The sequence below is a fragment of the Myotis myotis genome, unplaced genomic scaffold (genome assembly GCF_014108235.1).
Source record: "Myotis myotis isolate mMyoMyo1 unplaced genomic scaffold, mMyoMyo1.p scaffold_m19_p_27, whole genome shotgun sequence".
NCBI lineage: Eukaryota > Metazoa > Chordata > Mammalia > Chiroptera > Vespertilionidae > Myotis > Myotis myotis.
The window spans coordinates 3,116,009-3,139,139 of record NW_023416332.1 but is presented as its reverse complement, the minus strand read 5'-3'; the positions used below and the strand labels follow the sequence as shown (position 1 = coordinate 3,139,139).

Genomic DNA, 23,131 nt, shown 5'->3' with positions numbered 1-23,131 from the left:
GCTCAGTGTCCTCCCCGGGAAGGGACCAGGCGCTCACCCCTGAGGGCGCCCTGGGGCCCGTGGGCACCGAGTGTCCTACCAGCCCTGGCGCCTCGGGTCCCATGGGGAGGGCGGGCAGGGACACGGCGCGGCCCACGGGGGGCCCTGCTGGGGGGTGAGAGGGCGACAGGCAGGGGGCAGAGAGGAGGCAAGGCGGGGGGAGCAGCCTGACTGCCCCCCTCGCTGCCGAGGACGCCCCAGCAGGGCCCTGGGTGCTGACCTGGCGCCTGGGCCCTGGGCTGCCGCCCAGATGGCCTTGTGGGGGCCGCCTCTCCCGCTGCAGGGTGCGCAGAGCCCCGTCCTGCTCAAACTGGGCCAAGTCCTTCCGGGGGTCCCAGGGGCTGTGGCTGCGGGGCCAGAGGGTGTCCGTGAGCGGGGGCCGTGCTCCTCAGGGGGAGGGGATGCCATCCAGCCAGAGCCCCCCACCGAGGACCCCTGCCGCCAACACCGCGTGCAGGGGCCGCACACAGGACAGCCGGGAGCCCCGATACGGCCCTGCCCCATCCCTTGCTCCTCCGGGGGAGCAGGAGCCCCAGGTCTCAGGCCCAGGGCCAGACCGGTGAGGGCAGTGCCGGTCCCGCCCATCCCGGGCCCGGGCCCCCGCCCGCCGCGCTCACTTCTCGAAGCGGTAGCGCCACTCCTGGGTGGCGGGGTCCAGGTGGAACAGCCGGGGCGCCCATGGGGCCAGGCGCTGCTGCTGCTCCCGGGTCCGCTGCCGCTGGGCCTCCTCCAGAGCGAACTTCTCCCGCGTGGCCGTGTGCTGGTCACCCTCCCTGATGGCCCTGGTGACGTGCTGCCACAGCCTGCGGGCGGGCACCGCTCTGAGCCGGGGGCCTGGGCGGCCATGCCCCCCCCAGTGTCGGAGGGGCGGCTTAGCACACTCTCCACTTGATTGCCCCCAGCGACAGGGAGCTCACTGCCTCTCGGCGCTGTGTCTCCTGGGACACTTTTTTAAACATAAACCCCATTTTTAAAATTAGATTCAACGACCCAGCTGGGGTGGCTCAGTGGTTGAACACTGACCTATGAACCAGGAGGTCACAGTGGGATTCCAGGTCAGGGCACAGGCCCGGTTGCAGGCTCAGTCCCCAGTAGGGGATGTGCAGGAGGCAGCCGATCCACGATTCTCTCTCCTCACTGATGTTTCTCTGTCTCTCCCTCCCTCCCTGGGGTCTGTTCGCATAGATGTTGTCCCATGTGAGGGAGAGGTCCCTGGGGACCAGGTGAATACACCGGCCTCTCCACGGCACCTCAGGAGCCGGCCCTGCGCGCTGGGCACACTCCGTGGCCGCGGAAACTGAATCCCACAGTCGGCACACGGAACAGTAAGTGGGGGTTTCTTCTCTGCTCCCTGCCCGTCCCCTTCCCGGGGTGACTGTTCCACGAACAGAGACAATGGGTCCAGCTGGCAGACGCTTCAAGGTCACGTGACCTTGTCTGAGGGCCCTGACCTGGGGGTCCCTGCCCACACCTGTCCTCTCGGGTGGCTGGGGGGGGGGCATGGGTGGAGGCCACGGGAGGGAGTAATGGGGCCAGGGCGCCTGCCCAACGACGTGTCCGCGGCCACTCACTGCTGGGCCCCACGCGACCGGCTCTCAGGCAGGGCGACCACACCGCCCCGAGGCCGGGTCTTCGCTGGGCTGGAAGGCGCACACGCTCGCCAGCCATCACTCAGGAGAGCTGCCCGGGGGCACTGTGCCCGCCACCCGCTTCCCCGTCCCACCATCTTCCCACCGTCTCACAGGGTCTTCGTTTGAAAGACAAGGAAACTGCGGTTCAGAGGGTGCGACCCCGGGAGGCTCGCAGAAAGCGAAACCTCCCCCAGAAGACAGTAGCTCCCGCCGTGCACACCCCCCGCAGGGTAAGCTCCCCCCCACCCCCAGCTCACCCTCCCAGCAGGGCCCACCCTGGGGCCGCTGGTCACCCAACCAGCTCTTCCCCTGCTCCCCTCCCCCGCAGGACCGCTCCCCTGGGAGGGGGGCACCCTCCCTTCCAGCGACGCCCTGGGACTTGCTTGCAGCCCCGCCCACTGGGAGAGCAGCTGCCCGTCGGCTCGCCCACGGGGGTCAGCGGTCCTGCAGCCTCACCGCTCCGACTCCAGCGCCGTCTGCTCCTCCAGAAGCACCGTGCGCAGCTTCAGCCTCTGCCCGCGCACCTCGGGGCTCGGGTTCCAGAAGAGCTGGGCGCCGCCACGGCCCTCCTCCCTGATGAACACCTCGCCGTCCTGCGGCAGAGGCGGCCGGTCAGCGGGCCCCAGGCCAGCCCGGCCAGGCCCCTCCCGCCCCCGCCGGCCCCAGGGCGGCCTCTTACCCAGCGCCCCGAGAGATGCGCCAGCACCTCGTCCCCCGACGTGATCCTGCCGGAGATCTGGTTGATGCTGGCGCTGCCCCCAAAGAACGGCTGAGGGGACGGGTGTCCGTGAGGGCGGCGGCCTCGCCACAGACCCCGGGCCCTCGCTGTGGGGCACGGAGTGGGCACCCTCCCGGGGGGACAGGAGCCCGGTGGGACGGGCCCCCAGCTAGAGGCGGCCACTGGCCAGTGCCTCATCCTGAGCTCAGAGATGCGGGGGGTGGGGGTGCCCCCCAGGAGGGCAGGTCCCAGCTCCCCTGCGTGGCCTGCGGGCAGCGCCTGCCCTCCCGGAGATGCAGAGCTGCTCCCCCAGGCGCACTTGCTCAGGAAACCAGCTCTGGGGCACAAAGAGGGCGGGAGGGGTCCGCAGCCCCCCCCCCCCGCAGCCCCCCCCCCCCCCCCCCCCGTCCTCTGCAGCCCGGGCCCTGCCTCCACGGCCCTCTGTGCGCTGCAGGGGCTGCGCCGAGCTACCTTGAGCTTGAACTCCAGCTCGGCCTGGAAGTGGCTCTTCTTGCACTCGATGGTCACCCGGCCGCCCAGCTCCATGGTCATGGTGCCGTACAGGATCCCTGCAACACAGCGGGCAGGGGTCAGCGGGCCCGGGCAGGCGGGTGGGGAGGACGGAGCTGCGGGGAGTGGAGCCGGTGAGCTGGTTCCTCCGTGCCCCCCCCAACCCCCCACTCCCGGCAACGGGGCCCCCACCACCATTGCTCATGTGAGGTGCCCGTGCAGGAGACGCCCCACCCGGTGCTGGGTCACCTTGGTTCCCGCCACAGGTCCTGCCCAGCGTGGGCTCCTGCGGGCGGCCAGGCAGGCGGGGTCTCCCCCGCTCACAGCGGCCTGGACAGCCGATCGCATGACTGTAACTAACACGCAGGTGACCTAAGGCCCGAAGGGGAGAACAGGCCTCCGGCGCGGGCCGCGGGGCTTGATCTAAACACGCGGCTCCGCTCGGAAATGCTGAGACTGGGGCCACACTGTCCCCTTCAGGGGAGCCGCAAGCAAGCGACGAAATAGCAAAAGGCGGGGAAGAGCCGGGGTCCCCCTGGCACCTGCCGGGAGAGCGGGAGGGGCGCTGTGCTGCCTGGGGGCGTGGCCGGGGCGTGGCCGGGGGCGTGGAGTCCGAGAGGGACCCTACCCCTTGGACTACCCGGACACAGTACCTGGTTTCTAGTCCCGAGGCCTGGGGACGCACCTGGGACTGTGCAGGTGAGGAACGCTGTCATGTGCAGAATTATCAAAGAATGAAACGAAAAAGCCGTTTCTAGGAACCCACAGTCATATGACTGAAGGCCCAGAGCAGCCCCGCCTGGGGGGAAACGGCTGCATAACCGCCCGCCCCGGCGGGAGGCCTTCCGGACAGGACAGCCCGGAGGCGCGGCCACGGCCGGTCCATTCCCTGCAGGGCCGGCCACTCCGACTGCGTACGACACGGAGTAATGGCTGCGAGGCCTTCGCCAAAGAAACATGTCCGGCCCGGCCGGTGTGGCTCCGTGGAGAGCGTCGGCCTGCGGACTCAGGGTCCCGGTTCGATCCCGGTCAAGGGCACAGGCCCGGGCTGCGGGCTCTGTCCCCAGGAGGGGGCGTGCAGGAGGCAGCCGATCCGTGATTCTCTCATCATGGATGACCCTCTCTCTCCCTCCCCCTTCCTCTCTGACATCAATAAAAATGTATTAAAAAGAGACATTTCCGTGTCAGGGGAAGATGGTTCAGAGGTCAGGACACGGGCGCTGACAAAGCCTGTAAATTCATAGTCTATTTCAACCTTTTTAAAAATGTATAATAATAAAAGCGTAATATGCTAATTAGACTGGACAGCCAAACGACCTTCTGGATGTCATTCCAGACGTCCTTCCGGACGAAGCTGCGGTGGCAGGAGCCGAGGCAGAGGGGTTAGGGGCGATCAGGCTGGCAGGCGAGTGGTTAGGAGCCAGTGGTCCCAGATTGCGAGAGGGTACAGGCCAGGCCGAGGGATTCCGCGTACACTCCCCCCACCCCCACCCCCACCCCCCCGCAGTGCACGAATTTCAATATACTGATTTCAGAGAGGAAGGGAGAGGGAGATAGAAACATTAATGAATCACTGATCAGCTGCCTCCTGCACGCCCTCCACTGGGGATCAAGCCAGCAACACGCAGGCAAGTGCCCTGACCGGGGATCAAACCGTGACCTCCGGGTTCGTAGGTCGAAGCTCAACCACTGAGCCCTGCCGGCCGGGCAAATAATGTGAGTTTAAAGGTCACAGTCACCAGGTGCATCCCAGGCCTCCACTTCCCCTCAAAGCCTCCCAGATCCTAAATGAGGCACAACCTCGTCACTAAAAGAACAGCAGCATCTTGGTCTCTTTCAGACACCCCACTTCCCCCCACATCAAGAGACGTATACTCGCAAAGCAAAACAAGTGACTGACTCAACACGGAAGGGGAGAAAGGACTGCGGTTTAGACGTAACGAGAGGGAATCGGGGGAACAAACTCGGTGGCCACCTGTAGAGTCCCCCAGAGAACGTCTAAGGGACTGCTGCTCACGGAGGTGTCGAAGCAAACCCCGTGTTACAGGCGCGCCTCCCAGCCAGCTGGTCCGCACACACCTCCTCGAAGCAGTTCCCGCATCCACACGGGCACAGCCTCTGCGAAGCCGGGCCCCTCTCACGCCCACAGGCCTCTGTCCTGCCTCAGCTCCCTGCTGCCCAGCCCGCCTCCGGGCGCCCGATCTTGCCCCTCGGTGAGCCCTGGGCCCTACATCAAAGGCCACCTGTTGCGTGGCTCTCTTCTTCCAGACCCAAAACAGAACAGCTGGAAGGAGAGACCCCCGGTGCGGGAGGAGGACCTCCTAACCCCGGGGCCCTGCAGGCCGCCCGCCCTGCTGTGTCTGCTGTCATCAGATCGGCCTTTCCCTCCTCTCAGGGCGGCGGCCTGCGCCTGCAGACGCAAGAGACCTCCCCTTCCTGCGCTCCACCGACTCACAGCCTGACCCCACCGGCGGCTTTTACTCAGTCGGGAACCTACCCGCCCCTGGGGGGCTGCCGGCCACACACTGGGCTCAGCCCACGGTGAGAGAACGCCATGCAATTCCTTGAGCTCTCCGTGTCTCTTGGCCTCGCTGCAGGGATCTGACAATAGGGATGCGCCCACGTGCAGGCCGGGAGCTGTGAGGGGCTGTGGGGGGGCTGGCGGAGAGGGAGGCTGGCGGGGGGGGGGGGGAGGGCTGTGGGATGGTGTTGCCGGAAGAGCCTTGATTGTGCTCACGGTGTGAGGACAGCACGGGGCTGTGGTTAGGAAGGATCCTTGTCTTTGGGTGACGCAGTGACAGCAGGTGCCCGGCTGTGGGATGTGCTCCCATCAGTCAGGCGGAGAGTGCGGGCGCAACGGAGCCCAGACTGGGGCTAGCTGTGCTGCGGGTGGCACCCCACAACAAACCGGTGAGGAAAATGTAGAATGCTGTTTGAGGAGACAGAAGGAAGCTGGGAAGGCAGGGGCAGGACCAAGTGGGGGGAGGACTGGGACCCAGCTTAGAAACTTGACCCAACTGGAAAGAAGTAAGAAATGGAGGACCTCAAGAAAGAACAGGAGAAACCAAGATGGTGGTATAGGTTAATGCCAGAGTTTGCTGCCTCGCACAACCACTTCAAAAATACAACTAAAAGACAGAATGGACATCATCCAGAACCACAGGAAGGCTGGCCGAGTGGAAGTTCTACAACTAGGAGGAAAGAGAATAGCATACCGAGACTCAGAGGAGGCGCAGTGCTGAAGTCAAATACTCAGGTGCGGAGGTGTGTGCAGAGCAGGCTGGCGGCTGAGGGCGTGGTTGTCTGTTTCAATCGGGAGGGAGTCTCAGGCTCTGAGCTCCAGTTCCGGGCGAGTCTCTGGGGACCCAGACTCATACGGGAGAAGCAGGACTGTCTGGCTTCAGTCGGAACTCGAAGGCAGCTTTCTCTCGGAGGTTTGCAGCGGTTGCTGGGACTCTGAGAGGCAGAGCCCCTGGGGACGGGACTGAGAGCAGCCATAACTGCTCGCTCCGCCAGCCCTGTAGATCCCCTGGGACCCGCCCCACCCAAGCCCTGCACAGAGGCATCTGCGGGATAGCCTTAGGCAAAGGCTAGATTAGCACCTCCCTAGAGACCCAGCACAGAAGTTCTCCCACTGCAGGCACAGCTGATTCTCATAGCCAGTTGGCCTGGAGGTCAAATCCCGCCAGTACTACCTACCACAATCAAGGCTTAACTACAACAAGACTGCGAACAAAGACCACAAGGGGGTGCACCAAGAAAGCATTAAAAATGTGGAGACAAAGAAACATGACATAAATGGAGGATATAGAGCTCAAAACCGCACTTTTAAGGTCTTTCAATAATTTTCTAGAAACTGCCGATAAACTTAATGAGATCTACAAGAAATCTAATGAGACCCTCGAGGTTGTGATAAAGGACCAACTAGAAATTAAGCATACACTGACTGAAATAAAGAATATTATACAGACTCCCAACAGCAGACCAGAGGAGCGCAGGAATCAAGTCAAAGATTTGAAATGCGAAGAAGCAAAAAACACCCAATCGGAAAAGCAAAATGAAAAAAGAATCCGAAAATACGAAGATAGTGTAAGGAGCCTCTGGGACAGCTTCAAGCGTACCAATATCAGAATTATAGGGGTGCCAGAAGAAGAGAGAGAGCAAGATATTGAAAACGTATTTTAAGAAATAATGACAGAAAACTTCCCCCACCTGGTGAAAGAAATAGACTTACAAGTCCAGGAAGTGCAGAGAACCCCAAACAAAAGGAATCCAAAGAGGACCACACCAAGACACATCATCATTAAAATGCCAAGAGCAAAAGACAAAGAGAGAATCTTAAAAGCAGCAAGAGAAAAACAGCCAGTTACCTACAAGGGAGCACCCATACGACTGTCAGCTGATTTCTCAAAAGAAACTTTGCAAGCCAGGAGGGAGTGGCAAGAAATATTCAAAGTGATGAATACCAAGAACCTACAACCAAGATTACTTTATCCAGCAAAGCTATCATTCAGAATTGAAGGTCAGATAAAGAGCTTCATAGATAAGGAAAAGCTAAAGGAGTTCATCACCACCAAACCAGGATTATATGAAATGCTGAAAGGTATCCTTTAAGAAGAGGAAGAAGAAGAAAAAGGTAAAGATACAAATTATGAACAACAAATATGCATCTATCAACAAGTGAATCTAAGAATCAAGTGAATAAATAATCTGATGAACAGAATGAACTGGTGATTATAATAGAATCAGGGGCATAGAAAGGGAATGGACTGACTATTCTTGGGGGGGAAAGGGGTGGGGGGGATGCGGGAAGAGACTGGACAAAAATTGTGCACCTATGGATGAGTACAGTGGGTGGGGAGTGAGGGCGGAGGGTGGGGTGGGAACTGGGTGGAGGGGAGTTATGGTGGGAAAAAAGAGGAACAAATGTAATAATCTGAACAATAAAGATTTAATTAAAAAAAAAGAAAAAAAAAGAAATGGAGGACCTTGACAATGACTCCAGGTTTTGTCACTGTGCAGAATACAGTCAAACACAGCTGCAGGTAAATATTCCACCCTTTGTTCTCCCTGCGTGATCTACAATAATAATCTGCTTCGTGTTGATATTTACTGCTGTGTTGCTGACAATTACCTGAAAGAGAAGTTGGGGTGCTTCCCTGGGCTGGAAAAAGTTTAGCTACATCAGAAAGCAGGCCTAATTAAGCAAGTTTATATCTATCAAAGGCTAAGTTGACTCGTGCATGCGTGATACATATAAAGCTCTCGCTAGCGCCAATCACATGCGTGTGTTTTGATCTGTCATTGTCGATCTTGAATTTGGTTGACACTTCTATAGAGAAAGGGCGAATAGCAACATTAAAATATTCTTCTAATTAATTTCCTTTCACTGTGCACAAATTAGTGCACTGGGTCACAGTTATTAATAATGAACTACAACGTTCACTAATGACTGGCTACTATAGTAGTGTTGCATTCATTTCCCTTACGAGCCTTACGCGCAGGCGCACCATTTCTCTCCACTAACACTAGCAGCGAATGTTTTAGCAGCCGATGGCCAAGTCATTAGTCTCGGACTGACTTGTTGGGTGTGCGCAACAGGAAATATTTCGCTTTCGGAGAACAAGAAAAATAGGTTTATTTGTGTGACGCTTATTAATTTGTGCAGTTAATCAGTGTCTGGTCAGTGAATGTTCAAGAAAAAATATTAATTTTTATTACAATGTTCTATTATGTTAACGGTGACTCATTTGTTTCAGCCCTTTGCGTCAGCATGTCTCTATCGGAATAAACCACGTTTCTGTGAGAATGGAAGCTTTTGTTTTTCTGTGGCCACAGACACTTACACCTGTTTGTGTGGCCCGTGTGAGCCTGGGAGTTTGACGGGCTTGGTCTACGGGCTTGGAATACGATAAGACACCTCCCTGGGGCCTGTGCCCTGACTGTCTCCTGAAGAACTAACAAAGCCCCCCCCCCCCCCCCATGTCTCAACTTCAGGCCCCAAGCCCCTCCCCTCCTGGCCTGAGGCTCTGAGAGAGGAGCCCTTGTTGCCCTTTTGGCCTCGCACTGACCGGCCAGGCACCGGGAAGTAAACGTGAACTTTCTCTCTGCTTCTGTCTCTTCTCTCCGTTGTGAATTCTGCCACAGCTCACCTCTCTGCCCCCCCCACCCCCCGCCCCAAAAAACACACAAAAAACCCGAACACAAGGTCCGAGTATAAACAGGCAGGTTGGAAATGGAACCACGTAGAACTTTTAGGGAAAAACACACACAGAACTTCAACACTGAGCTCAGGGCCGCCAGCGTGGAAGGCCCCGATGATCCAGAACGCAAAGAGGCGCGAGGCCGGAGAGGCGGAGCGCGGCGAGGGTTTCACGCACGGTTCCGACCGACCCACGTGGGGCGCCTGCCCGCAGGGGCCATGTGCCGTTTAAGGGGGGCAGTTCGGGAGTGAGTTATTCACAGTGAGCCTTCTGCATTTCTTACGGTTCTAGGGGCCTCGTCTACAGAATATAAATATATACTGTGACACATTTATGCATTTCCGGTCTCTATTACATGTTTTGAAACATTGTTTGCTATTTTTTCCTATCACTTCATGTTATTATTTTTTTAACAGTTTCTTAGTGATTTCTTCCCCAGGACTCCCACCGTCCTTCCGTTCTTTGGTTTTCTCCTTCGTGGACGCCATGTTCTTGGGAAGCTGGTTTGGACCCAGTTTGTGGCCTTTGAGGCTTCCTCCACGTGAATAGGGGTTCGCTTTTTGAATAATGAGAATTATACGTCACGGGGGGCGGGCATTGGGATTTTGGAGACGCTTAGGTGGGGCGTGGCCAGAAAAAGGCCGGGGACCTGGGGCCGCTGGTTTAACATATCTAACTGGAAGTCACGAGGATGAGGCGGTATTCCAAGAATGGCAAAGAAAAGAAAAAGAAGAAAAAGGAGAATGGCTAAAAAACTTCCAGACCTGATCATGAAGCATAGTGGTCCCTCCTTTGGGAAAACTGCTGTTTGAACTACTCTGTAATCCTTAGTCTCTCTTCTTTTAAAAAAAAAAAAATATATTTTATTGGTTTTTTACAGAGAGGAAGGGAGAGGGATAGAGAGTTAGAAACATCGATGAGAGAAAAACATGGATCAGCTGCCTCCTGCACACCCCCCACTGGGAATATGACTGCAACCAAGGTACATGCCCTTGACCAGAATCGAACCTGGGACCCCTCAGTCCGCAGGCAGACGCTCTATCCACTGAGCCAAACTGGTTAGGGCTATTCTTAGTCTCTTATTCTATAGATCAACTCTGTTATTTTTAGGCTGTAAAATAACTTTGTTTTTAGCTTGGATAATAGAAAAGATAAACTTAATTGTCTGACCTTGCAAGCTAGCCATCTAACTGATACGCTGATATTGACGCCAGGTGCCTGTAGAGACATGGCACTCAAGGTTACAGGTGTCTGTATAGATACGATATGTATTCAAAGTTACAAGTTGTCTGTATAGATATGACAGGTGTTTGCGAGATATGATATGTACTCAAGGTTACAAGCTGTCTGTAAAAATAACTGACACAAGGACCTAAGAAAGATATAAAAAGAGAATGCTTCCTCCGTTGCGGGTTCAGACTCTGACAGAGGTGATCTGCTCTGAACCTGCGCGCAATAAAGATGACCCCTAACTAATCGGCTGATAAAGGTGTCTTGTCCAGCTCGCTGATCTGCGATACAGCAATCAGAGCCAGGAAACCTTAGATTGAAAAAGTTCAAACAAGCCCTGGCCGGGCAGCTCAGTGGGTTCGAGCGTCGTCCCAATACCCAAGGTCAGGGGTTCGCTCCCATCAGGGCACATGCGAGAATCGGCCAATGAACGCACAGATAAGGGGAGGAGCAAATCCGGGCCTCTCTGCAATCAATACACAGAAGTTCAACAAGTTTAAACCTCCCAAAGCCCTCCAACAGCAAGAATAAAATGAAACCCAGAGGGCTGCCGGTTGGCGCCGCGGACAGAGCGCCGGCCTGAGGACGGAAGGGCCCTGGGATGGATCCCGGTCAAGGGCACGGACCTCGGCTGCAGGCTCGATGCCGGCTGGGGTCAGGGCACATGAGGGAGGCATCCAGTCGCCGATCTCTCTCACACGGTGTTTCTCTGTCTCTCCCCCTCCCTCCTGTTACCCAGGAGGCCAAGTGGCAAGGGCTTATCAATACATGCACTGGGTCATCTGGGAACCCAGATGGGCGGATGCCCAACATGGCGCCAGCAGCCAGGGACGGGAATCGGCGATCCTAAAGGGCTCCAGCGGGCTTTTTCGGGGGGGGGGGGGGGGGGGTCCGGATCCCAGGCGAGGCCACGGGAAAAGTTACTGTTTTTAGCCAATGGAATGTGTCCGGGGAAGCGAAAGCGAAGGTCGGTTGCGAAATGATCTAAAGGTCAGTTTCTCAGAGGAGGGGACGAACCAGCAGGAGAAACCGGGAGCTACCGAGGCAGGAAGAGGTGGGGGGTGGGGAACTCACGCAAGGAGCCCGTCTGCACGCCCACCACTCACTCCGCCCGACTCTACCGCCTTCTGAAAAAGGCCAAGCTGTGGAGACGGAAGGCGAGTGGCTGGGGGCGGGGAGAGGGGGGCCGGACAGGGGAGTTCATCTGTCCGGCCAACCAGGGCGGACTTCCAGGTGGCGCGACTGCTCTGTGGCTTCCTAATGGCGAAACGTGACGCGAGGCGTTGGTCCAAACCCACAGCACGTGCGGGCAGAGGGCGAACCCTGCTGTGAACTGTGGACGTGAGTTAATAGTGAAGGGGCAGGCCCTGGCCGGCTTGGCTCAGTGGACAGAGCGTCCGCCTGCGGACTGAAGGGTCGTCCCAGGTTCGATTCCGGTCAGGGCACAGGCCCGGGTTGGGGCTCGACCCCCAGTAGGGGGCGTGCATGGGGCAGCCAATCAATGATTCATCACTGATGTCTCTCTCTCTCTCTCTCTCTCTCTCCCTCCCTCTCTGAAATAAAAAAATAAACAATAATGTATCAACATCAGCTTGTGTAACACTGATGTGCACTGCTAATAACAGGGGATCCGATCCGTGTGAGATGTGGGGGCGCACATGGGAACTCCGTACTTCCTGCTTAATATTTTCTGTAAACCTGAAATCGCTATAAAGAATAAAGTCCAGCCTGGCCGCCTGGCTCAGTGGTTGAGCGTTAACCTAGGAACCAGGAGGTCCCAGGTTCGATTCCCAGTCAGGGCACAGGCCTGGGTTGTGGGCTGCATCCCCAGTGTGGGGCGTGCAGGAGGCAGCCGGTCCGTGATTCTCTCTCATCATGGATGTTTCTCTCTCTCTCTCTCTCCCTCTCCCTTCCTCTCTGAGATCAATAAAAAAAATCTATTAAACAAGAATAGCTCCGTTAACTAAAAAGTAACCTAAGGAGTCCAAACCCTGGCCTGCTATGCTGAGACTTACACCACGAACAACGGAAGACGCACAGGCAGCTACAGACAAGCATCGAGCTGGCTGACGGCCCAGGATCCCACCCACAGGGGAAGCCTGAGGCCACACAACGTCTCCAAGAGGAGAAGAGGAACACGCCGGATGCGGGCTGAGCTCAGCTCATGGAGGGTGCGGACGGAGTCGCAGCACCTTCCCGTAACCCCACTGAGAGTTCACGCCCAGACGCCTCCCAGGGGCGCAGCCGGGCTGTGCCCGGGGCCCTGGGGGCCTCTCACCTTTGCAGTGGGCGTAGGGCATGGTGAGGGTGTAGTCCTCCGCCCGGTTCAGGAAGGTGAGCGTGGCCTTGCCGTCCAGCAGAGCCGACAGGGAGTTCCCTGCAGAGACAGGCCATGGGGCCGGTGAGCGGAGGGGGCCCTCGGGGCTGGGCCCACCCCCTGCCGATGTCAACAGCACGTGTGGCTGGTGGCACGGAGCCGGCAGCTTCGTCCCGTGACCCTCAGGCAGCCCTGCGGGTGACAAGGGGGAGGCCGGCTCCGCCTGGCTCAAAGTGAGGACTGTTCCGCCCGCGTGGTCCCCGTCCCGCGGAGCCCAGGGGAGGCCTCACCGTAGAACCGGGACTTGGCCGTGACGCTGCCGCTAATGCAGAAGCCGTCTTTCCGGTTGCTGACGTGGAAGGCGGACACGGGCGGGTGGTGGGACACCTGTGGGCAGAGGTGGCTCCTGGAACAGCCCCAGCCGCGGGCAGCCCGCTCCCCTGCCCCCTCCACCCCCCACGCCTGCATCCCTCCTGCACCAGGGCCCAGGGAAGCCTGGCCTGAGTCCTGGGCCCCCAGGCAACTGCATCCCCCCATCGGCCCAGATGCTCAGGGGAGAGGGGGTGCACGCCCCCTCCTGCAGTCTCAGTCATGTGACTGACAGAGACGAGGCCCCAGTGGGCAGAGAGGGGCCGCCGGGAAGTGTGCCCTGGGCTCAGAGCCCCCACTCCCTGGCCCAGGCGCCGGGGCCTTGCCTGCTCGGCGATGTAGAAGGTGAGGCTGTTGGTCTGGGGGTGGAACCAGCTGCAGCGGAAGGTCTCCCCCAGGATTGGGTTGTAGGGCTTCTTGATCCCCTGCGTGAGGAGGGAGGCACTCGTCAGGCTGCGGGGGGGGGGGGGGGGGGGGGGGGGGACCCAGGGCCAGGTGGGGTGCTCGCAGCCCAGGCCCTGCGTCCGGCCGGCCGAGGTCTCCGGACCCACAGCTGGTTTGCCAGCTCCTGGGAGCAGCACCCGTCCGCTTGGGGGACACCGCTTCGCCCTGGTGTCTCCGCTTCTGGTTCCTGGGGGGACCCGAGACCCTGACCCGGTCACCGCCCCCCCCCCCCCCCCGGACTCTGGGCAGGAACAATGGCTTCTGCCCGGCCCGCGCGGCTCAGGGGCTGAGCATTGACCTGTGAACCAGGAGGTCACGGTTCAATTCCAGTCAGGGCACGGGCCTGGGTTGCAGGCTCGATCCCCAGTGCGGGGCCTGCAGGAGGCAGCCGATCCGTGATTCTCTCTCATCATTGATGTTTCTATCTCCCTCTCCCTTCCTCTCTGACATCAATTAAAAAAATTAATAAAAAACAAAACAAGAAAACAACAACAACAGTGGCTTTTACTCCCCTGGCGCTGCCCCCTCCCTCCTGTTCGGCCAGGCTGGCCGCCTCTGTGCTCCCCAAACAGCCCCATCCCATCCCCACTGCAGGGGGGCCTTTTCTAGACGGGAGAGCCCTCCTTCTGGGTCCCCATGTGGTCCAGCTCAGACCCCTGATCTGACGTTGCCGGGCCACACCCTTAAAACCCCCCCTCCCCCCATCACTTGTAGCTGTTGCCTTCACCTCACCCCAGACTGTGGGCTCCTGAGTGACAGCCATCTGCACAAGGCCAGGACGTCACCTTCCTACCTGCCCACAGCTGCCCATCATTCCTCCTCTGCCAAGCTTCCCAGATCCACCTCTGAACTGACCCAGGTGCGCCCCACTGCCCTGTCCCAGCCAGCCTTAGAGAGGGCACCGCCTCCTCCAAGAAGCCCTCCTGGATTTCCCCCTCTGCCCCCACAGCCCAGGTGCTCAGTCTGCCGAGGGCTGTGGGGTCCACCTCTGTGGGGCCCTCGGGCAGACTCAGGCGTCCTGGTTCCACACCCAGCCTGCTGGCTCACCCTGGGCTGGCCCTGGGCCTCCCCGAGCCTCAGTTTCCCCACCTGCACAGTGAATTGTGGAGCCAGAGTTGTGGATTCACACGGTGTCCCAGGGCACCCAGGTCTGTGGCAGGGTGGGGTCCTGGCAGGGACGCAGGCCTCCCGGCACCCCCTGTGCTCCTCTGAGCTGGGTGCGGGTTCTCAAAGGCTCCAGGACCAGAAACCGGGGCCCAGGGTCCAAAGCCCTTTGCTGCCCCATGTGCGTGGCAGCTGTTTCTTCGAGGACCAGGAGCACCTTTGGAGGCCTGGCCAGGCCAGGGGCCCCCTGCAGCCAGCCCAGGCCTGTCCCCCACCTCTCAGTGCCCGGGGCCCCCCTGCAGCCAGTCAGGGCCTGTTCCCCACCTCTCAGTGCCTGGGGCCACCCTGCAGCCAGCCCGGGTCCCCCATCTCTGAGGCCTGGGCCCGGGCCCGGGGGATGATCAGGCTCCTTCAGGGCCGCGTGGGGTAGGGGTCCCCGGGACGGGGTGGCGCCCGCTGGGCTGGGTGGGCCTCTGTGCTCACCTTGGGCTTCTTGTAGAAGCCAGACAGGTACCACCGCAGCACGTGCTTGATGCGGCTGTAGGCGTCGTCCTCCAGCGCGGCCCTGGACAGGCGGATGGACGGACGGACAGATGGATGGACGGACGGATAAAGAGCTCCCTCACTCCGCCTGCACCCCCTCCTGCCCGATGCTCCCGCCCTCACCCCACTCCCTCTGCGGGGGCTCCAGCCGCAGGGCCCTTTGCCTCGCAGCAGCGCAGACAATCAGCTCAGGTGGCCCGCGCCGAGGGGTGGGGGTTCAGGGTACACAGAGGTGCTGGGGCGGCCCCACCCGTGCCCACCTTGCTGGCAGGGACAGTGGGAGGAGGTCAGCACCCCGGGGACCCTTCAGACACCTGGGTGGGTGGCAGGGTGGGCCTGGCAGGGGAGGGCCCGGCGGGGGTGGGGTCCGGGCAGGGAAGGGGAGTGGGCAGGGCTGGGGGAGAGGGGCAGGGCGGGGGGGCGGGCGCCCTCACCGGGACAGCAGGTCGGCGTGGTGGTAGTAGTCGGAGAGCTTGCAGAGGAAGGAGCGGGGCTCCAGCACGAAGGTGGGCAGCACCACGCGGGACAGGTCCATGCCCGGCCGCAGCTGCTTCAGCAGCACCCAGATCAGGCCCTTGTTCTCCTCCGACACCGTCTCCACCTGGGCCGCCTCGCCCAGCTGCCGGCAGAGGGCGTCAGGCTCCCGCAGGCCGCGCGGGGGACGGGGGACGGGGGGAGGGGGGGGCGGGGGGGGCGCCAGGGGCGGGGGGGCAGAGGCTGGGCTCTGGCTGGGCTGTGGGTGGTGGCTGGCCCCCTGGCCTGGCCCCCTGACCCCGACCCTCCCCAGCTGTGTCTCTACCCAGCGGGCCAGCCCCCTCAACCTGCTGCCTCCTTCCTTGCCCACAGGCTGTGCCCCCCAGCCCAGCCCACCTGGGCCCCCCACATCCTCAGCCCGAGCCCGCGGGGCCCTTGCCAGCTCCCGGCTCCCAGCCCCTGGGGCCCTGCGCTCTCCTCCGGGGACCCCAGGCCTCCCCCTCCCCGTGGCTGCTGCAGGGGCGGGACGAGGTGCGGGTGACAGGGCGCGGGGGGCTCAGGGGGGCGGCTCTCACCTCCCCCAGCTCCTCGTGGGCCTGTTCCACGTACGTGGTCCCTCGAGGGGCGGGGGCCTCGGACAGGTCGCTCCCGCTCCCGTTGGTCCTCTGGCTGAGGTCCTGGGCCTCGGCGTCCGAGTCCTCGCCCGCCTCCCTCTCCGACTTGTCCGAGAAGGCGTCGTTCTCCAGGGAGGACCCGTTCAGCCTGGGGGCAGGCCCCGCGCCCCGGTCACAGGTGGGGCCAGGCACCCACCCTGGGCACCCCACCCCGGGCACCCCACCCCAGGCACCTCACCCCGGGCACCTCACCCCAGGCACCCCCACCCCGGGCACCCCCACCTCGGGCACCCCCCCCGGGCACCCCACCCCGGGCGCCTCACCCCGGGCGCCCCAGCCCGGGCGCCCCACCCCGGGCACCCCACCCTGGGCGCCCCACCCCGGGCGCCCCACCCCGGGCGCCCCACCCCGGGCACCCCACCCCGGGCACCTCACCCCGGGCACCCTCACCCCGGGCACCCCACCCCGGGCACCTCACCCCGGGCACCTCACCCCGGGCACCCCACCCCGGGCACCTCACCCCGGGCACCCCCACCCCGGGCACCCCCACTCTGGGCACCCCACCCCGGGCACCCCCACTCCGGGCACCTCACCCCAGGAACTCCCCACTTGGGCGCCCCTCACTATTTTATTTTTAAAAAATATTTTTAAATTAATTTCAGAGAGAAAGGGAGAGGGAGACATAGAAACATCACACACACACACACCCCCACTGGGGATGGAGCCCGCACCAGGGCAAGTGCCCTGACCCGGAATTGAGCCGTGACCTCCTGGCTCATAGGTCGACGCTCAGCCCCTGAGCCCGCGGGCCGGGCCCTCACTAGGTCAGTCCCCGGGCAGCCAGCGTCGGACACTGTGGCCCAGTTTGCAGAGGGCGACGCTGAGGCTCCCAGGTCCCCCTGGAGGGAGGCTCGGTGCCCAGCGGCACCCCCTGTGGCGTTTCCACACACACACACACACACACACACACACACACACACGAGGACGCCCCCCCCAGGATGCAGGGTCCGGGGGGGACTCCCGGAGGGCCGAGCCCCGTCACACCCCCACTCACGGGAACAGGTCCTGGTCGTGGACGGCGGCTGAGGGCAGCAGCCCGCAGAGCGAGGAGGGCGACCCGTCGGGCGAGGACCCGGGCTCCTGGTCGCTGCCAGGCCGGCTGGCGCTGAGCCGCAGGAGGCTGGAGCAGCGCAGGGCCAGCTCCAGGGCGTCCAGCCAGCAGCGGCCTGGGGGGGAGGGGGCGTGAGCCGCCCACAGCCCGGCTCTCCACCCCCACCCCCTTCCTCACCAAGACATCTCTGCCCAGACCCGGAGCCCCGACCCATCCACCTGGACGCCCGCCCGGCCCAGGGAGCCACCCACCCCACCCCACTCCCGGGCCCCTGATCCAGGGGGGCCCGGCTGCGGTGTGTGAGGTTATCAACCTCTCTAACAGCTGGGGAGACAGTGCTACTGTCCACCTCTGCTCACGGGAACCGAGGCTCAGAGAGGTACTGAGGGGCAGGCGCCTGCCCAGGTCTGGCCCAGGACAGCAGGCTGCCTCCTTTTTAAAAAAATACTTTTTAAAATTGATTTGAGAGGAAGAGAGAGAGAGAACATCAATGATGAGCCCTGGCCGGTTTGGCTCAGTGGATAGGACGTCGGCCTGTGGACCAAAGGGTCCCGGGTTCGATTCTGATCAAGGGCATGGACCTCGGTTGCAGGCTCCTCCCCAGCCCGGGCCTTGATTGGGGCTCATGCAGGAGGCAATCCATCGATGTGTTTCTCTCACATCGATGTTTCTCTGTCTTTCCCTCTTCCATTCTCTCTAAAATCAATGGAACAGTACCCTCGGGTGAGGATTCACAAAAAAACAAACAAAAAAAATCTACGATGAGAGAGAATCATGGATCGGCTGCCTCCTGCACGCCCTACGCTGGGGATCGAGCCCGCGACCCGGGCACGTGCCCTGACCGGGAACGGAGCCATGACCTCCTGACGGAATCAACCACTGAGTCACGCCGGCCGGCAGGCTGCCTCCTTCCTGAGTGGCGGTGACAGGGCCTGACCGGGTCCCACGTGTGCCTGGTCTGGAACCCACTGCGGGGCTCACGGGAGACCTGCGAGCAGGTGGGGACTCACCGTCTGACTCAGAGGCCGCCCTGAAGATCAGGTAGCTGCTGGGCAGGGGCTGTGTGATGGAGCCCACACTTTCGCCTTTGGGTCCCTGGGGGGGCACAGACCCACGTCACCCAGGACACGCGGGGCAGGGGGAGCACACGCAGGCATCAGCCACTTAGACACACTGCCCTTCCAGGCCTCGGGGTCCCCGGGCGGGGCCAGGCAGCCAGCCTGCACCTGGCCTGGGGGGGGGCAGCAAGGCAGCGGAGTGGGCGGGGAGCTCTGCCCCCCGACTTGCTAGCTCTGAGCTCCCCGACGTAGGGTGGTCAGAATCGGGATATGCAAGTCCAGGAGGCCCAGTGAAATCAGAATCTCAGAGGAATAAGAAATAACTTGTGGTTTTGTGGGGTTTTTGGGTGAATCCTTTGTGGGAGTATATTTTTCCCATTGATTTTAGAGGAAGCGGAGAGGAGGGGAGAGGGGGAGGAGAGAAGAGAGACACATCAATTGTTTGCCCCCCGCAGGCCCCCCGCCTGGGAACCAGGGAGCGGATTGAGCCGAAACCCGGGTACGTGCCCTTGACCGGAATCCAACCCTCGGCCCTTCAGTCTGTGGGTCGACACTCTAACCACTGAGCCAAACCGGCCAGAGCAATAACTGCCTTTCTTTAAAAGTTTAAGTATATCCCACGCAACATTTGGGACAGACTGATCCTGAAGGAGCTCCGAGGTCTGTCGGAACCCATTTAACGGGGCTTCCCGGATGTGACCGGGCGCCCTGAGTCCCGGAGTCCTGGGAGGGTGAGGGCTGGGCTGGGAGCCGCCCGCCACGGCCCCGTAACTCCGCCTCCAGGCACCTGTGATCGTGACCTGTGTGTCACTCGGCCTGAGCCCCACGGGTCCTCCACCCCGAGGGCCGGGGGCCATGGCTGATGACCATCGAGAGACCTGACCCAGCCCCCTCCTCTCCCCATCCCCCCGTGGGCAGTGCCCAGCCCATTTGGGACCGACAGCTCACTCCTCGACCCCCTCCAGCCGGGCCACCCAGCAGTGCCCGCGTCCCTCATGGCGCCCGTGTCCCGCGTGCCTCCCCCGGGGCCCAGGCCGCCCCCCCCCCCGGCTCCTCGCGGCACCTTCACGGCCCACACCGACTGGTCCAGCGGGTGGAAGAGCTTGAAGCAGAAGCCGTCCTTCTTGGAGGGCCGCTCCAGCAGCCGGCAGCAGTGCAGCAGGACGGTGCCCACCCACTGGCCCACGTCGGGCGCCTTGTAGATGAGCAGGGCGCCGGGTTTCAGCACGCACCACAGCTTGGTCCAGCTCTTCAGGGTCCCCCGGATCTGCGGGCGGGCGGGCAGGGCGGGATGTCAGGGCCCGGAGGCCGTGCCCGGGGCGTCGGGGCGGCTCGGGGGCGGGCAGAGCAGGGTGGGGCTCTGGCTGCAGGGAGAGGTCTTTTACTTTTTCTTTTTAAAATATATTTGTATTGATTTCAGAGAGGAAGGGAGAGGGAGGGAGGGAGAGAAACATCCATGAGGAGAGAGCATCATGGGTCAGCTGCCTCCTGCTCACCCCACACTGGAGACGGAGCCGGCAGCCTGGGCCTGTGCCCTGACTGGGAATCGAGCCTGGGACCCTTCAGTCCACAGGCCGACGCTTAACCACTGAGCCAGGCCGGCCGGGCGGCTTTGTAAATTTAGATATTGGCCATTTCTTTTCTCATTGTGAAATGCACTCGCTTTTGTACCTGACTTTTTTATCCGTAGTTTTGTGTAAACACATAGAAGGCAAAAGGCGGCCACACAGGCCCAGGGTCTGCAGACGGCCTGGACACTCGTCTGGAGGGGCCACCCCCTCCCCGCGCCCCCTCCCCGCCCCCCGCACTGCATGGAGGGGGCACCAACGCTGGGGCTGCGGGAGCCACCACTGCCTCAGCGAGGTCTGACCACAGGCCTCGCGCCCCAACCCTGGTCCTTTCTCACACGTTCCCCCCCTCTCCTCTGTGCCCCAGTCAAGGACTCCGCCGGCCCTCGGGGACCCCCACCAGTGGGCCCCCCCCCCGGCTTAGCGGGACAAGGGTCTTTGCGGACGTGCACAAGTTAAGGGGAGACCACCCAGGGGAGGGCGGGCTCTGACCCGGTGACTCGTCCTTGTGCCTGGGACACAGAGAGGCCGGGGAGGCCCCGTGGCCCCGGCCAGGACCCTGGAGCCCCAACTGGGGGAGGAGGGAGCCTCCCCGGCACCTGGGGAGGGAGCGCGGCCCCGCAGGCACCTGTGTCGGGGCCTGGGCCCCGGAACCGGAGAATAAATTCTCTGGTTTGAAGCCATTTGTCAGGGCAGCCCCGGGACACGGACACAGATTTGCAGTAACAAACGCCTTAAACGGCCCGGCCGGCGAGGCTCAGTGGCTGAGCGTCAACCTGTGAACCTGGAGGTCAGGGTTCGATTCCCAGTCAGGGCCCAGGCCCGGGTTGCAGGCTCCGTCCCCAGTGGGGGGCAAGCAGGAGGCAGCCGGTCCATGGTTCTCCCTCATCACTGATGTTTCTCTCTCCCTCCCTCTCCCTTCCTCCCTGAAGTCAGTAAAAATATATTTAAAAGAAAAACATATATCTATTAAAACAAAAAACAAAACAAACGCCCTGAACGGTCCCCTGAGGGGCTCAGTCTGGAGAGGCGCCCCCGGGAGGCGTCGGGCGAGGCGTGGACACGGGACCACGTGGGCCGGCCTACCTTCAGGCTGTCGGCCATGATGACCACGCGGGGGTCGGTCAGCGCGCTGAGCAGCTGCTTGGTGGCGCGCTTCTTCTCCTGCCGGTAGTTCTCCTTCTGCACCTGCTCGGGCACCAGCCAGCAGTCGGGGCAGAGCCCGGCCCGCCCCCCGGGCTCCCGGCGCCCACCGGGGCCCGCACCATTCCGCCCGGAACAGGGCCAGGGAGAGGAGGGAAGGCGGGGTGGGGGGGGCGGGCTGGTCTGTCCCCCTCCCTTAGGCAGGCTGGGGGCGTGGCCTCGCGGGCCCAGGTGCTCACCTTGAGAGTTTCCTTCTTGGTGACCTTGGCTGTGGGGGACACACATTCCTTGTCGGACCCATTGCACAGCCTGGACTCTGCCTGCAAGAGACCCAGGTGCGGGGGCAGGGGCGTCGGCTGGGCTGGGGCCGCAGAGGGCGCGGTGGACAGAACAGCACGTGTCCCTGTGCCCAGCACTTATGGGGAACCCAGAGCAGGGACCCTAACACGCATCACACGCACACGTATGCACACATGTGCATACATACATGGCAGCGACATTCAAAATAGCCGCCAAGTGGAAGCAGCTGGAATGTCCACTCTGCTGGGTGGACAGGCCCCTGTGGCCCACGGGAGGACGGGACTCAGCACGGCCGGCTCACGGCGAGAAGCCCACAGGCGGGACCACACGGGCACGGCTCCCTTTACACAGACGTGGGCGGGTCCGTGGGGGTGGGAGGGGTGCAGAGGTTGCCAGCAGCTGGGGGAGGGGAGGGCGGGAGTGTGGGTGCGGGGTTTCCATCTGGGGTGATGGAATGTTCTGGAGCTGGACGGGGGGAGGGGCTGCACAGCACTGTGGGTGCCCCAGATGCCACTGAGCTGTGCGCTTAAGATGGTTAAACTGGCTTCATCTCATTAACATAGAGAACGCGCACATACATGCACACAGATACATGCACACACACACATGTACACACACCCACATACACACATACACACACGCACACACGCAGCTGCTTCCTGCCCCGGCCGCAGCCCCGGCCCAGGCGGGAACCGGAGGCTGGGGGACCCCGAAGGCCCGGCTGCCGCTTCTCCTGAGACGGACGTGAGAACCGGGACCCCCCACAGCCCCGGGCGTGGCCAGGACGGGGTCCCAGAGGAGCAGGCCGTGCTCTGGGTCACGGGTCGCAGGTGGCCTGGCAGAGGGGGACTTGGCCTCTATCTGGGCTGCCCCCAACCCCACCGCCGGGACCAGAGCCACCAGCTGAGCATCAGTGTGGGACCCCGAGACCCCGGGGGGAGGAGAAGGGCTGAAACTGCAGGTGGAGACGGGCCTCGCACCCCCCCTCCCGGGACTGACCGTCCTGCCTGGAGGGCACCACAGGCCACGCTGAGGGGCTGCCTTGAGTGGGGAGTGTGTGTCTGTATGGGTGTGTGTGAGTGTATGTGAGCGAGTGTGTGTATGTCAGTGTGTGAGTGTGCACGTGAGTGAGTGTGTGTGCACTTTTCCCCACACAGCGTCCCCTGCTGAGTGTGTACCTGGTGGCGGGGGACGGGGGGGACCCACAGGCACAGGCGGAGGGAGGAAAGGCTCACCCCAGGGGTGTCCCTACGACAAAGGGCTCCTTTCATCATGATTTTCTGTCCCGAACGCCACCTGCAGCCACACCTTTCCCGGCTCCCTGTCCCCCGCCCCCCACCCCGTGTCACCCCAGGAGGGAGCTGCCACACGGCTGTGCCCGCCGGCTCCCAGCAGCCCTCCCAGCTTCAGTCTGGGATTCAACGCGGGTCCCGCACAATGAGCTGGGAAGGACAGGCTCCCGGGGCCCTGCGTCCCCTCCCCAGCCTCCTGCTGCCCCCGGGCAGGCTCTCTCCCTGGGCCCCCGTGGCCGGGCTCTCTCCCTGGGCCCCCGTGGCCGGGCTCTCTCCCTGGCCCCCCGTGGCCGGGCTCTCTCCCTGGTCCCCGTGGCCGGGCTCTCTCCCTGGTCCCCCGTGGCCGGGCTCTCTGCCTGGGTCCCCGTGGCCGGGCTCTCTGCCTGGGTCCCCCGTGGCCGGGCTCTCTGCCTGGGTCCCCGTGGCCGGGCTCTCTGCCTGGGTCCCCGGGGCCGGGCTCACT

General features: G+C 62.0%; 1 protein-coding gene across 3 annotated transcripts in view; it reads right to left on the bottom strand.

Annotated features, from left to right (window-relative positions):
* The window catches only part of OSBPL5 (oxysterol binding protein like 5), a 46,273-nt gene that overhangs the window by 3,219 nt on the left and 19,923 nt on the right, over positions 1–23,131 (bottom strand). For 2 of the 3 annotated variants that reach the window (XM_036295904.1, XM_036295906.1), the window contains exons 4-19: positions 21,316–21,396; positions 21,020–21,121; positions 19,429–19,632; positions 18,318–18,402; positions 17,251–17,422; positions 16,158–16,344; positions 15,543–15,727; positions 15,049–15,130; positions 13,344–13,442; positions 12,939–13,035; positions 12,610–12,708; positions 2,860–2,957; positions 2,350–2,439; positions 2,127–2,263; positions 657–842; positions 260–386 (exon numbers count right to left, since the gene is read on the bottom strand). In XM_036295904.1, coding sequence (XP_036151797.1) covers positions 260–386; positions 657–842; positions 2,127–2,263; positions 2,350–2,439; positions 2,860–2,957; positions 12,610–12,708; positions 12,939–13,035; positions 13,344–13,442; positions 15,049–15,130; positions 15,543–15,727; positions 16,158–16,344; positions 17,251–17,422; positions 18,318–18,402; positions 19,429–19,632; positions 21,020–21,121; positions 21,316–21,396 — 2,031 coding nt within the window. The remainder of the gene's footprint in view (positions 1–259; positions 387–656; positions 843–2,126; positions 2,264–2,349; positions 2,440–2,859; positions 2,958–12,609; positions 12,709–12,938; positions 13,036–13,343; positions 13,443–15,048; positions 15,131–15,542; positions 15,728–16,157; positions 16,345–17,250; positions 17,423–18,317; positions 18,403–19,428; positions 19,633–21,019; positions 21,122–21,315; positions 21,397–23,131) is intronic. The other variant, XM_036295905.1, reaches the window with a different exon arrangement.